The 15,188-nt window shown below is 45.1% G+C and overlaps 1 protein-coding gene across 1 annotated transcript in view; it reads right to left on the reverse strand.

The window, feature by feature from the left end:
- The window catches only part of PRDM16 (PR/SET domain 16), a 312,729-nt gene that overhangs the window by 188,177 nt on the left and 109,364 nt on the right, over nucleotides 1-15,188 (reverse strand). The window contains exon 2 of the mRNA XM_066564049.1: nucleotides 9,448-9,797. Coding sequence (XP_066420146.1) covers nucleotides 9,448-9,797 — 350 coding nt within the window. The remainder of the gene's footprint in view (nucleotides 1-9,447; nucleotides 9,798-15,188) is intronic.

Raw genomic sequence — 15,188 nt, forward strand, 5'->3', positions numbered from 1 at the left:
GGACAAGGATTTCCCCCACTCAACTGAGCAGGCTGTGATTTAACAGTAAAGTTTCCAAGTTGTTAAATAACCTTTTCCTTCGTTACATAAAAGATGAAGGAAGCTGAAAGGTGTAAGAAGGAAAGCAGAATCTGATATTTTATGGTGTTTAGGGGTGGAATTATCCAGTCCTACTAAAGCTGCCAGGAAATTCACCCCAACTACAGCTGTCAACTCTCCTCTCCTTCAAGAGACAAATATTTATTCCCCTCCTCACAGCAATTCCTTTAGACTGTGGCTGTTGTCAGCTACAGGAGAATCATGGCTTTGCTGTTGGGATCTTTGACATTTGTCAAGTTCACTTCAAAAAAATTCACCTCTTGTGGCGTTAAAATCACACTCAAAATAAAAGTTTGGCTGCTCTGCTGCACCAAAACCCTTTGGATGTAGCCCAGTATTTAAAACTTGCTTGGAATCAATAAACTGGATTTAAATTTGCCAGTTCTGAGGGAGCTGAGCCTGTCTGAGGACAGACAGGGAGCCCTAGGAAAGGACTGGGGACACTGCTCAGTCCTGCTGCCCTCTGCCTCTGAGACAGGAGCTTTATCCAGCTCCTCACATCACTCTTCTTTTCCAAACATTCGGCTGTGGTGGCTCCCCCCCCTTCCTCTTCCCTTCCCCTTGCTCCAAGTTGAAGGCAGTTCAGCACTTACGGTCATTTACAGCTTACATCCCAGCAAATCCAGAAGGTGTCTGATGAAAAAGAGGGACTAGCCAAGCATCTTAATCCCCCTGTTCATTCATGCTCTCTGTAATGTTCTTTCAGGCCTCTGCTGAGAGAGACTAGGCTGAAATGAAGGCTGATAAATTAGTCTGGAGGGAAACAAGGCAGATTCTGCTTGTAAAAGGTCATTCCAACTTTGTTCTGGGTGAGGGTTTATCTTGACTGCAGCTGCGACAGACAATGGCCGGGGCCTAAACGGCAGAAATCCAAGCTCTGCTCACGAAATTACTGTGCTGATAAGGGAGAATGGGCTTCAGGGAGATCTAAATGGGAAAAAGGAGGTGGGGGACAGGGGTGAGCTGGAGGTATTTTTGAGCAGGATGGAGCAGGGATGGCACAATGAGATGTACGATTAAAGCAGGGCGCTGTCCCAAAGGGAAGGAGCACACTCTGCCTGAGCAGAGCCAGAGGGAGGAAAAAGCTCTTGTGTGTGCTGAGGGAAAGGTCTCAGTGCTATCCTGCCATGGAGGGGCTGAACCTGGAGCAGACAGGTTATAAAATAGACCTGTGGAAACCCAGGGCACTGGGAATATTTCCCTGTCTGCTCTGGGGTGCCCTGACTGCCAGGGCAGCACTGACTTTGACCCTCATCCATGGAGAAAGTTTCCCAGATTCAAGATAGACTGGAATCCACAAAAGTGTGAAATAGATTATGGAGAGTAGTGTAGGTGTATCACCTGTGAGAAATTGAGGTTTGGGGATTTTTAGTATGTTGTGGATGGCAGCAAGATGGAGGGCACAGGGTGTCGACCTGGGTTTCTTCTTCTTCCTCCTTCTTCATGGGTTTGGGTGGCATTTTGTAATTGGGCAGAAGAGTCTGCATTGGGATCAGTTATTGGGTTATAAAAGGGAAAATAATCCAGGTGTCAGCTCTTAATTGGATAGTTCAGTCTTAAAAGCCCTTGTACCAAGAGATTGTGGCCATTTTGTGCCTTCTAATGAAAAGCTGCAGAACTCCCAGCAGTGAGACTGTTTTACTGATAAGAAATAATAAACACCTGAGTGTGAACATGAACTCCTGTCTCAAGTGCCTTCAATGCAGACCCAGAGGAACCCACAACTGTGACCCCCACACATACCAGACACAGAGGTGGCTCTGAAAGGTCAGGGCTGAACCCCTCATGGTCCGGGCATCGCTTCCAGGACATGCAGGGATTCATTTCCCCAGCACCACGTGGCCAAGAGCAGCCAAAATGAACCCCAGCAAGGAGAGAGCAGGAGCAGGACGCTGGGTGAGAACACTCCTCAGTGAAAAACTCTATTTTCTTTAATAACTTTTTGTGCTGGGCAAAGTAATTAACACAACATCTTACTTGGGAAAATTCCCTGTTGGTACTTCTTGCATTGCACAGATTGAGGTAAAGAGATGGAATTTAGAATTTTAAGACCTTAGGATTGACCAGGACCTCAGATGGGGTTTACTGAAGGGTTTGATGACCCTGAGCACACCCCTGGACCTCACTTTGGAGTCCTCAGTGCCCCAGTCCCACAGAAATCTCCTGAGCAGTGAGGAGCATGAGGCTGATTCCCAAAAAAACCTCCTGAATGCCTGGTACCAGCAGCCTGCAAACCCCAAAATGAGTTATTTAGCATCGCTCCCACCTTCCCAAAGTGCCTCTGAGAGAGTCCCCAGGGCGCTGCCTCTTTCAGAGCCCATGTGTATTTATGGTTTCCCTTATTGATCATCTCCTTGACAAAACCCCACTGTGTTCCAGGCTCCAGCAGCCAGACTTTGCTGGGAGAGGACAAAACCCAGGTTGGGTTTCTCTGCAGGTTAAAAATTCCAGTGCCCCGAATTCTGCAGGGCTTTTGACAATGCAAAAAAAGCTATTTTTGGAACCACTGTGGTCACCACTGTGCCGTTCATGGGATTTTTCTTTTTCTTTCTCCTTTTTGAACGTGTGGCTGATAAAATATTGCTTCAGGAGCTGGTATTCAGGGATGGCTCTCAAAGACGAAAGGAAAATATTTATTTCCTTTTTCTGCTTGTGAATCAGAATGTTCTATTTAAAGAAAGTGCCCTCTGCCGGATTGCTCATGAGTTATTACCCCTTATGGAAATAAAGGAGAAATATCAGGAGGTATTCTTAGTCATTCCCTTCCCCTGTCTCTTCTTTCTTTCCCTTAATTCCTTATATACCCATGTTTTAGCCAATGCCTAAGATAGAGCAACTTGTCTTGGCATTCTTGGGCCTAAAAAAGAATTGGAGCATTTCTCTTAACCCTGGCACTGAAGCATTTGGGGAAATGTCAAAAAATGGGACACATTTCAGTTGTTTCACTTGGATGCCATGAGGTGCATTCTTCACTTCTATGCAGAAAATATTAAATTAAACCCCCCCAAAAGGTGGAGCTGTAGAAAATGGGGTTTGTCCTGTGATTCCATCAGCTTCCTCCTCTCAACCCCAAGCCAGTCCTTGCTCCTCCTGGCATGGTTTTAATTCCAGTCATAGGAAGCAGCCCAACAATTGCCAGCACCTGGATCTGACCCTTCCCCTTCCTCGTGGTGTCCCCTGACACCAGAACAAAGCCCAGATCCTGCAGGGAAAATAAAAATATTGATGCTCTACCAGAGCTGCTCCTTAGGAAGGGGATGGAACTGAGCATGCACAAAGCTGAGCAACCTCCTCAGCCCAAAAATCTCATTTAAAATTTAAATATTTAAAATAATTAAAACTAATAGAATAAAAATAAAAATTTACAATATTTATAGGTCAAGGATTTCTTTTTCTTCCTTGAGATTAATTTTTTTTCACTTAATCTCTACGTTTTGGTCCAAAGCAAAAGTTTCTTTGCAGTTTTATATTCACATGTATAAAAATTCTAACCCTTAGCAACTATTGAGGGCAGTCTCGGGGTGCTCTGGCATTCTGTTCTCTTCATGACCCCAGAGATTCTTTCATTTTCAGACTGATTCCAGCCTGGTGATCTGGGAAATTGGAATCACTCTGAACTCTGAAAACGAAAGAATCTCTGGGTTCATGAAGAGAACAGAATGCCAGAGCACCCCGAGACTGCCCTCAATAGTTGCTAAGAGCATCCCCAGTTACAATTTTTATACATGTGACTATAAAACTGCAGAGAAACTTTTGCTTTGGACCAAAACTCAGAGCTTAAGTGAAAAAAAAAGAATAATCTCAAGGAAGAAAAACAAGTCCCTGACCTTAAATGTTGTAAAGATTGTAAATAATTCTAATGATTTTAAATATTTAAAATTTCTGTGAGACTTTTTCAGGCTAGAGGAGGTTGCTCAGCTTTGTTTGCTCAGTTCCGTTCCCTTCCTAAGGAGCAGCTCTGGGAGAACACCAAGATTGCATGGGAGATGTTGAATGGCACAGAATTCCCCAGCAATTTCCCTGCAAGAGCAGGATGAGGGGTGGAAAAGAGCAATTCAGGAACTCCTTTTCCCCAAGGGAGAGAAGCTGCTGCAGCAACATCACTCCCCAGGCCAAAGGAAAGGCAGAGGAGGGGAAAATGAATGAATCAGGGCAGGAAAAGGAGCAGGAAATGTCATCACATCCTCCCAGGTGAGAGCCCAGGGGACACGAGGAGCTTTGGGGATTTCTTTGCTCATTTAAAGGACTCACTCTCCTCTCAGCATCTCTGGCTAAGGCGGGATGGACAAGAACTCAGCGCTTCAGCTGGATCAGCTTTTAAAGGGAAATGAAGGAAACCCTGGGTGATCTGACAAAACCACGACAAAACCATCACAGCTCATGAAGTGGTTGAAGGCCTGTTTTTAATATTTTAAAGATAATTTTAAAATGTGTTTCAATTTTGAAGATATTTAAAATATTTAAATATTTTTAATATTTATTGCATTCAAGGAAAAGCAGTATAATTCTCCTCCCAGCATTTAAGTCCAGTCACAAAAAGTAAATTTCCCTTGGCACTTGGAAATATTTCTAAAAAGCAGAGAAAATTAAAAAAAACCCAAACAAACTGCTAAAAATTTAAATTTTGCAGGAATTGGGAGGTTGGAGTGCTGTGAGTCGGTGACACTTTAAAGTGTGTTCAAAACCCAGCAGTTTTCCCTGGCCCAGACATGGAGCCAGAGCTCTGCTGCATCCTCAGCTGCTGGCTCCTATTTTTTCCCCACTTATTTGTCTTCCATGGGACACAAGGCTCTACCTTTCCCCCCTGAAGTAGGAAATGAAAACATTTAATTTTTCCGTGTAAAGGAGCAGCCTGGCTCTGACACCTCAGCTGAGAGAAGCCTTTGTGCTTCAGCAAATAACCTCTCTCAAAATATAAATTAAAATATAAATTAAAACAAACTGCATTTAAATATAAATTAAAACAAGCTGCATTTATCAGTAGTGTTAATCCTGTGAAGCAAACTGAGCTAAAATCATGACCCCAACAATGCAGGTGCTAAATCTCCCCCCAGGATGAGATCCCCATTCTCCTCTCAATTAGGAAAATTAACAGCGCCATGATAAACACCATTATTTATCCAAAGCGATGGAAATCATTATGTAATTATTTTATTTTCATTTTCCTCAGCTCCCAGAGGCCATAAAGCACAAAAATGCCCTGATTTATTCAGGGTGCTGGCAGTGCTGTGCTCGGTGTCAGCGGGCAGGAGGGCAATGGGAGCAGGAGAAATGCAATCAGGTCACACTCAATAATCACAGGGCTTTTAGGTGGCGTCTTTTAAGCCACACACACAAGAAAAAATAAAAAGGTGAAATGACACCATCAGCAGTGTCAGGGAATGAGGGAAAGCACCCAACAGGTCCTGCACTGAATCATCCCTGGGAGGGGCTGGGGGCCAGGGTTGACACATCTTATTTATTTTTATGAGATGGGAGTGAATCACTCGCTGCCATCCCGTGTCCAAAAAAGCCCTTGAATGATAGGTGTGGTTTAATCCAAAGGATATTTTTTTAAAAACATATCCCACAAAGCAAAGCAGGAGGTCAGATAAGAGGCTGTGCTGCAGATAAGGCAGGACACGTGTTCAAACCATCAGCACCCAGCCCTCCTCTCTGCCCGAAAGGAAAAACACCAATAATAAAGATAATTATGCAGGTTTTTTTCGAGGTATGGCAGATAAAACACAGCATTCTGCATTGCCATGGATGTTTTGGGCTATTTATAAGTGAAACTGGAAATTTTGGCAACTAACACCAAGTTGTACCTGCGAGGAGTTCAGATGGAAACAAACAGAAACTGAATTTCCTGAGGACTTTGAGGTACAATTTGCTGCCTTTTTTTATTTTCACAAATCTTTCCTTACTGGAGTTTGAAAAGAGAAAGCTCTTTCTGCAGTGGTAATCCTTGGGTAGAAGAGAGAGATCCTCTCTCACATCAAAGCCCTAAATAACACATTTTCCAACCCCCAAAATGCCACTTGATTTTTCTTTTTTAATGCAGAAATCAGAAGGAACAGACATTAATTATGAAGCACATCCTGTATGACAACAAAATCAGCTTTTTCTAGCAAAACTGAGATGGTGCTGAGGAATGACCACTTTATAGCCAATTCCACTTCCAGTGAACTCCCAGTTTAGTCAAAGCCTGACACTAAATTTCCTGTGATGAAGGGCAAGGGCTTCTTGTGCCAAAGGCAGAAGCAGTGTTCAAATTAAGGAGCTCATGACTCCTAAAAACAAACAAACAAACAAATACAAAAACCAAGTTTTCAGAGTTTGGGGAGTGATGTGTGCACAAAAGTGGAATTATCAAGGCTATAAACTGCAGGAAATGAATTGGGAAATATGACTAGAGAAGAGGTTGGGTGTGAAGAACAGGGATCATTCTTGAAATAAATTTCTAACATGAGAGGCAATTCAAATGGAATATATTCTAATTGGCCATAACAAGAAGTTCTGTGGCAATCTTACACCAGCATTCAACCCACAAATCATTGCATGCCAAAACTACAAATCCCAGAGAAATACTGACCAAAAACCCCAATGTTAAACTGCAGAAGGAATCTTCCTTGTGATCCTAAAAATTTCAGATGTGTTGAGTTTATCACCACTGAAAGAAACAGCAAATGGAAGCAAAAGCCAGCAAGTTACTGGGTGACAAAAATCTCCTCCCTTTCTCTTTTTTCCAGTCATTGCTCATTTCCTGCCTGCTCAATTTTAGGAGCGGAGGATGCAAACATATCCCAAGTTCCCATTTCCTAATCTGCCATTAAGTAGAGCTGCTTAGAACATCCCAAATTCCCAATTCCCAATTTCCAATCTGCCATTAGGTAGAGCTGCCCAGAACATCCCAAATTCCCAATTTGCCATCAGGCAGAGCTGCCCAGAACATCCCAAATTCCCAATTCCCAATTTGCCATCAGGTAGGGCTGCCCAGAACATCCCAAGTCCCCATTTCCCAATCTGCCATCAGGTAGAGATGAGCAGACAGAGCTTATTCCATGAATTCCTGTCCAGCACATGAAGGGATTCATGCATGTCGCTCCCAAATGAAATTCTGAAGGAATTTCTGGAAACAGAGCCCTGAAATGTCCTCAAACGCTCTGGGGAATGGGAAAATTCAAGAGGTGTCTGCGAGGAGTGTTGGAGTGGGTGTGGGGACACCTGAGGGAGGACAAAGCCCTTCCTTTGAGGTGTGAAATGTCCCTGCCCCAGCAGGGCACAAAGGAACGCTGCTGGAAGAGGAGAAGTGCCCAGAGAGGGAAAGTTTGCTCAATTACACCACAAAAACAAACAGTATCACAAAGTCAACGGGAATTGATAAATGCAGCTCCTATCAGAGCACCCAGAACAGTGGGGATGTGAGGAACCTTTCTGAAAGTCATGAGTGCAAACAGCAACTTTTATCAGAATTATGAACGCAAGGACAATGTTTTGCCAAGGTCAGAGAAAAAAGGTTTGCACCGTTCCGCTCCTGCCAGCCAATGAGGATTGCAGTTTGTTCCTAAAAATCAGCCTTTAAACAAAATAAAAAACAAAAATATGCATTAAAACAACAAATACCACCTATCTGTAAATTAGGTGAAAAAAAAAGAGGATTCATCTTTCACATTGCAGCCTACAAATAATTAATATGGCATATTCCTAGAGAAAAATTATCCTTATTTTCAGAGACAATCAATACCTTCCTCAGGAATCTCGACCTCCTCACACCTACAGCCCCCCTGAACCAGACCAGTGAAACAAAAGGGATTTTCCCCCCCCAAAACCCTCACTTTTGGAAGCTCAGACAGTACTACCAATCAAATATCGTGCAATGATATTCACAATAGGAACCAACACCAAGAGGAATTTCTGAGGAATGTCATTGGAGGGGAGAGAGGGGATCAAAACTCAGCTGAATTACCCTCTTTTCCCTGCTCTAGGATAGAAGGAAAAGGAAACTCTCCACTCAGTCATTCAACCAAACTCTGATTTTAGCTCTTCAGACACTTCCTACTGCACAGCAACAAAACACTACTGAGTTTTGTTGTTAAAACAGGAGGTTTTTGCTGTTTCCTGCACTTCAGACGCATTGAAAAAGTAAACAAAACAAAAACATTTGGACCTGTTTCTCTGGGCTTCACTGGGTCTCACTGATTTTTGACTTCACAATCAAGAGTGCAAATATAATCAGAGAAAATTAAAAGCGTTGATGCTTCAGTCTGCCTTTTCTGACCTCTGTTTCTGAGAAAACAGGGTTCTGTCACTGCACTGGTGCCTTCTCCTGGGAAAACCATACAGTTCCAGCCCTCAGCTGCTTCCCACCCTGTAAATCCTCCAGGATTTTTGGGAACCGGTTCACCCCAGTAGTGGCTGATGGAGAAAACGGGGCAAGGGACCCCGTTCACCCCGTTCAAATTTTCCCTCATTTTTCCCTTCACCCAGGGGAAAAATGAGGGAAAATTCAGCTCCCACTTTTTGGGATAAACTTCACCTATCCTACAACAAAATCCTGCCAGGAAACCCCTCTGCCCCCACTGCCCCAGGCAAGAGCCAGCGGCTCCCATGGCAGCAGGGGATGGGATGTCGGGATGGCCACTGGGGGAGAGAGAAGGATTTATGTGTTGGATAATGGGATAGAACTGTGAGCCCAGAGCAGAAATCCCAGGATTCACTTCACTGTTAATGAATATTCCAGGATAATTACGGATCTAGATGTTTTCTAATCAAGAGTATAAGAGCTAAGATGATTTCTGGGACAAGCCCAGAAAAGCAAGGAGAAAGATAAGATGGGAGCCGTGGGACAGAGCATTTTTTCCTGCTGAAGGCTGGGTTTGGTTCAGCTCTTGGGGAACAAAATGACTTTCACATTTCTCCATCTTTGCCTAGCAGCACAAGAACTCGAGAACATGGGGGCAGTTAATGGGTACATGCTATTTTTCCCTGCCCAGTTAATAATGCCTGCAGTGCTGACACGGGCTGGGAGTCAAAGGTAACACCCCCAACCACCAAACATGGGATTAATCCCATTCCCTCCGCGCGACAACTCCCGAACACAATTTGGAAATGACAAGCACTTGATGAAGTGACCCGACACCGTTCAAAAACCGGGCTTCCAAAACGGTGCTCGAGCAGCTTTTGTGGCCCAAGAAGTGAACTTAAAAGGGATTTCTGCTGATTTTTAAATCCTTCAGGTGATGGGGGTGGGGAGTTACTCGGGGAAACGCGGCATCAGCAAAGTCACCACCTCTGTCCCCAGTCCAGCTCCGGGAACACTTGGCAGAGAAGACAAAGGAACGTGGTGCCCACGTTCCACACGCTTACCTCCCATCCAAAGTTTGTTTCCTTTAATGTGCTCCTCTGTACTGCCATATAGGGTCCAAATCTTTCCCCAACTTCAATCTTCTTTTTGGCCCAAATCCCTAGCCCTGCCCCTGGGATCGAAGATTCTCTGAGTTCAAAATCTGGTGGGATTGGAATGTCATCAGGAATGTAGACGGGAGCTTCATAGGGTGAGCCCTCCTTGGGAGTGAAGTCCTCACTGGTGGGGAAGGGTGACGGAGGTCCCACAGGGATGGGGGACATTATACTGTCCTCAGTTTCCTCCTCTGCGCTTTCTCCAGCAAGGAGATCGGGGTCGGTCTCGTACATATTATTTACAATCTCGCTGTCACCTAAAAGGGGGAAACAGCAGAACAAAACACACTGAGATACTCACGTGAACATTGGTTCAAAGTTTGGCTAAGACGAGCTCAAATTCTTCTAAAGAATAAAAAAATCTCCCTTGAGGAGCTCGGGTGGAGCTGAGGCAAGGGGCTGATCACCATGGGGTGAGGCTCATTGCAGCCTGCTGGGTTCTGTGGCATCAGGGGTCCTCCGCTGTTTGCAGAGTTTTTCCCCCCTTCTTTCCAAAACCTCAGTTTGGGAAAAAAAATCCCTGCAAACAGCAGAGGACCCCTGATCCCATAGATCCTAAAACCTCAGTTTTGGGGAAAAAACTCCCTGCAAACAGCAGAGGACCCCTGATCCCATAGATCCCAAAACCTCAGTTTTGGAAAGAAGGGGGAAAAAACCACAGAAGAGGTGGTTGAGGTTCTCTTTGGCCACTTCTTGCTTTAACTGGCTCAGTGTATTTTGTAAAAGAAGTGTAAAAATTTAAAAGAGGAATCATCAAAAGATAGGCCTTGGACACTTCCAGGGATCACAGCTGCTCTGGACACCCCTGGACACTCTCTCCACCCTCCCAGGGAAGAATTCCTTGCTAATCTCTAATCCAGCCTTATTCTCTGTCACTTCGAAACCAATTCCCCCTTGCCCTGAAATGAAAAACCAAAAGTAAATCAGGGTAAAATCCAAGTTTGGCAAGAAGTGTTTGCCTGGTGTTTGGGGTTCCTGCTCAGTGTGTCCCACACCAGCAGCTGTGAGCTCCAGGCTACAGCTCAGCCATGCCCCCCTGCAGGTGTAACAGAGCATCCCTGCCTTGTAATCACTGAATCCTGGAGTGGTTCTGCTTGGAAGGGACCTTAAAACCATCCAGTGCCACCCCCTGCCATGGCAGGGACACCTTCCACTAGCCCAGGCTGCTCCAAGCCCTGTCCAACCTGGCCTTGGGCACTTCCAGGGATCCAGGGGCATCCACAGCTTCTCTGGACACCCTGTGCCAGGATTCATCTTTCACATTTCAGCCTACAAATAATTAATTTGGCATATTCCTAGAGGAAAATTATCCTTATTTTCAGAGACACCTGGAAGCGATCAATACCTTCCTCCTTGCTGATCTCTAATCCAGCCTTATTCTCTGTCACTCTGAAGCCAATTCCCCCTTGCCATGAAATGAAAACCCTGGGTATACAGAGGGAGGCAAAGTTTGGGGATTTTTCCAAGGGGAATCAATTTCTAAGCAAGGCCATTCACGTAATGAAAACAGAGCTTTAATGAAAACAGAGCTTTCTCATCCAAAAAGCAAAAAACCGGTGGTGGGGGAGCAAAACATGAAAGGGGGGGAAAGAAAAACACAATTTGTCACCCAACAGAAGGAGCTGGAGTATTTGGGGAGCAGGTTTGCCCCGTCTGCAGCAGCCACGAGGCAGCAGGGCGTGCTCAGCAGCTCCCACCACGATAACAAACCCCACAAACCCAACAACCGCCGCTTTGTGGGGGCTCCCGTGGGGCACAGCCAGCGCCTGGCCACTGATGGCACCAGGGGCGGATTTGTCACCCACCAAAATGATATTTTTCACTGAGCTCCCAGCTAGGAGCCATCAGAAGAATAGCTGGAAAAGCACGGCTCCACTTGAGGTATTTATAATTCATCACTTTGCTAAACTCAGAATGCACCTTCTGTCTGCAAGACACATCTCCCCCTCTATTTCTTTCTTTTTTTTTTTTTTTTTTTTTTTTTTTTTTTTTTTTTTATGCCTAATAAAGATTTTCCGGAGTTCATGCCTAAGAAACCTGGTGGTAAACTCAACTTAAAGAGGAGGATTTTGATTCCTCTGCCAATATTTTTTTTTTTGCTCCAGTTTTTGGAGGAGAACAGGGAGCTGCCTGCTGCAGCTGACATGGGTTTCCTCTGCTAGAAAGTGCAGCCCTCCCTACTCAAACATGTCACCAGAACCAAGCTTTCATGAACATGAGATACTCCATCATCCTGAAAATATTTGTGGTTGCAGTAAATGTTTTCTCACCCAGTATTAGCAAGTCAAATTATTTTCTGCTCTATGATTAGCCTCTTTTGCACTTAAGGAACAGGAATTCCAACTGAGTTGAAGAGCAAAACCGGGTTTATTGGAGCACAACCTGTGAAAATTTCCAGAGGATACAAGTAAAGTGTAAAGATACCTTACTACTAAACATGGTTAATTTAATTTATTCCATGGGACAAGCAGGGCAGTTCTGATTAAATTTTAATTAACAGTGAAGCTGATCCTTCCTCTGACTGACCTCATATTTCAAGAGGAATCACCAAAAGACAGGTAAATGTGTTTTTTCAGTTGTTAAATGACCAGGGACTGGCAAGAGGCACGAAATGACAACGAAACAACAATTTCAGGTCACCATAGGTCTGATACCAGAGATTCCAGGTGGCATCTGTGGGAGCTGAATCCCAGACTGGGATTCAGATGTGGGAACGTTGAGTTCCTCAGCACAACCCAGCGCTGAGCTCAACAAATTGTACCCAGCACTGATCAACAGCCAGGGAAAATCCATGCTGTGCCCAAACTGGGCCCTTTTTTTGTGCACTGCCAGGTGGATTTCACAGAATCCCAGAATCACTGAGGTTGGAAAAGACCTCCAGGATCACCCGGTCCAAGCTGTGACTGATCCCACCTTGTCAGCGGCCCAGGGCACTGAGAGCCACCTCTGGTCTTTCCTTGGACACCTGCAGGGATGGGCACTCCAAACCTCCCTGGGCAGCCCCTGCCAAGGCCTGAGCACCCTTTCCATGGGGAAATTCCTGCTGATGTCCAGCCTGAGGCCATTTCCCCTTGTCCTGTCCCTGTTCCCTGGGAGCAGAGCCCAACCCCACCTGGCTGCACCCTCCTGCCTTGGAACTATGGAGAAAAAAAGGTCCCTCCTGAGCCTCCTTTTCTCCAGGCTGAGCCCCACGGGTGAGGGAGCTGATCTCCTCCACAGGTTGTGTTTATTCCAGGGATTTGGGACGAATCAAACGGCTGGGGTTCAGTTTTGGATTATTCCGCAGAATTTTCTGGATTGTCCCCACTGAACCCCTTCATCCCTGCGGGGCTCCTCTCAGCTTTACCCCAAATATTCCACAATTGGTTAAGCTAAAAAACACATTAAATTTTTTTTAAAAAAAGAGCAGAGAAGATCTGATTTTCCAGGAACAACCCCCAGCTCTCCTGAGCTCCATCCCAACTTGGCCCTGGAGAGCCGGACGCGGCCGCTCCACGGTGACAAACAGTGACAACCACTCTGTGCCACATCTGCCCCTCTGGAATGTCTGCCTGGGTGAAAAGCAGCACAGAAATACAACTTGACCTTATTGTTATTGTCATGAAACTAAAATTAGTCCCTGAAAGCTCCCCGGCGAAAGGAGTGGATAAAAAGGCTCATTGAAAGGTTGTTTCCACAGATAATCAGATATGGGCAGACGCTGAAAATCCGTGTGACACCAATGAGGGGCTGGCAACAAAGAGAGGGATGGTTTAGTGGTGCTGAGAGACCTCATGAATAATCTATTTAGCAGCTGTAATGAAAGCAAAAGCAAGGCTGATGGTAAAGGAAATGGTGGTAGGGGAAATAATGAGTTAGGGTTTTGGGGTGGGTTTGTTGTGTTTGGGGTTTAATATGTTTATTGTTGTTTTTGTTATCATTATTGTCGTTATTCCTGCTTTAATTATTGTTGTTGCTGTTAGATATCTGATTCTGCTGTGGAAATACCCAATTATCCGAAATGATTGAGAGTCTTTTACACTCACAGATTGCAAAGAGCTTCTTTGACTCCTTCATTGGGAACATTTAAAGAACATCCCAAGAAGTAATTGTAGTGCCTGATCACCGGCACAATCTTGAGTTTCACTGACCTGGATAATTCAACATTTGTGTGAGACCCAGGTATTTTTATTTTCTAGGCAAGGAGGAGAATGCCAGGCACCCTCTGAACTCACACTTTGCCTCAGAACCCGGAGCCTCAGGCCCAGAGGAAATATCCAAGCAGAAGAGTAGAAAATACAAATATTCACAGAGAACTTTGACTTTGTGGCTAAGAATGGAACCACATGGGCACAGCCCAACAGGTGCTTTTCCCTTAGGGATTACCTGGGTGTTGGAAGGGTTTTTTCATCATTATCCAAACTTCGCAGCTCATTCCTAGCTGAGTTTAAAATCATATGTGGGTATTAAAACCACAGTGCTGTCTAGAACTGCTTGTTAAGTGGTATTATTATTATTATTATTATTATTACTATGAAAATATTCATTAGGCCAGGACTTCTCTGGAATTTGTTTTCATTTTCTGGCTCTACAGAAAGAGCAGTGGAGTGACCTCAAACATCTTTTCCAGCCCATAGAGGGACATCACCACCACCTTTCCAGGTCTTTGGATGATCTGAGGCTCCTGCTCTGTGATTTCCCTTAGAAATATTCCCCAGGGAAGAAAAGAAACCAATCCATCCAAACCAAACCAAACCAAACCAAACCAAACCAAACCAAACCAAACCAAACCAAACCAAACCAAACCAAACCAAACCATTCCTGATGTAATGGCTGGTGAGGAAGGCAGCACTTTGAGCAATATCTTGAGGGGCACTGAGCAGCCTGGTCTAGTGGGAGCTCCTCACAGCAGTGGGGATGGGATTGGATAATTTTTAAGGTCACTCCAACCCAAGGAATTCCCTGATTCCATGATTCTTTTTATTTCACACCTCCAGTAAACAAAACCACCTACATTTCTAACTCTGGGGTGACAGGATTTTGTCTCCATTTCTATGGACTCAGGCCAAAAATAAACTGATTTTTCTGACCCCTTTTGTAGGCCAGAGGAGCTGGATCAGATCATCCAAACCCAGCCCTGCTCAACCAAGACGGAAATATTCCCATGAATGATGTGCTTGGCTACTGCTGCCAGGGTTCATCACCTCGGGGTGCTGTGCTGCTCATCTCACCTGAATTCAGGTGAATTCTGAGCAGTTCCTGCCCTCCATCCTGCCTTAATCCCCTGGGAATTCTGCAGGAGCCTCTCCCATCCCTCTGCGCCCTGCACAGGGCAGGAGCTGGCAGCAGGCACAGCCCAGAACTGGGCAAACACGGCCCTAAATCACAAAGGAACTTGGAAAGCCCAAGGAGAACCCACCCCAAAGTGCCTCCAGCACAGAATGATCCCAGTGGTCAGATTGCCACCTGATGGCCACAGCTGAAATACAATAGGAAATCCCAAATCCAGGCCCTGCTCTGCTGCATCTGCCTGGCAGGACCAGCACAAAGATTCAGATTTTCCTCAAGGTGGTGGGAACTGCTGGTGTCAGTCAGCTCTGCATCCAGTCCTGGCATTCCTGAGCACTGGGAGTCTCTAAGTCCTTTAAAATCCCGCATGAAATGAGAAG

This window comes from Molothrus aeneus, chromosome 21 (assembly GCF_037042795.1).
Source record: "Molothrus aeneus isolate 106 chromosome 21, BPBGC_Maene_1.0, whole genome shotgun sequence".
NCBI classification, from domain to species: Eukaryota; Metazoa; Chordata; class Aves; order Passeriformes; family Icteridae; genus Molothrus; species Molothrus aeneus.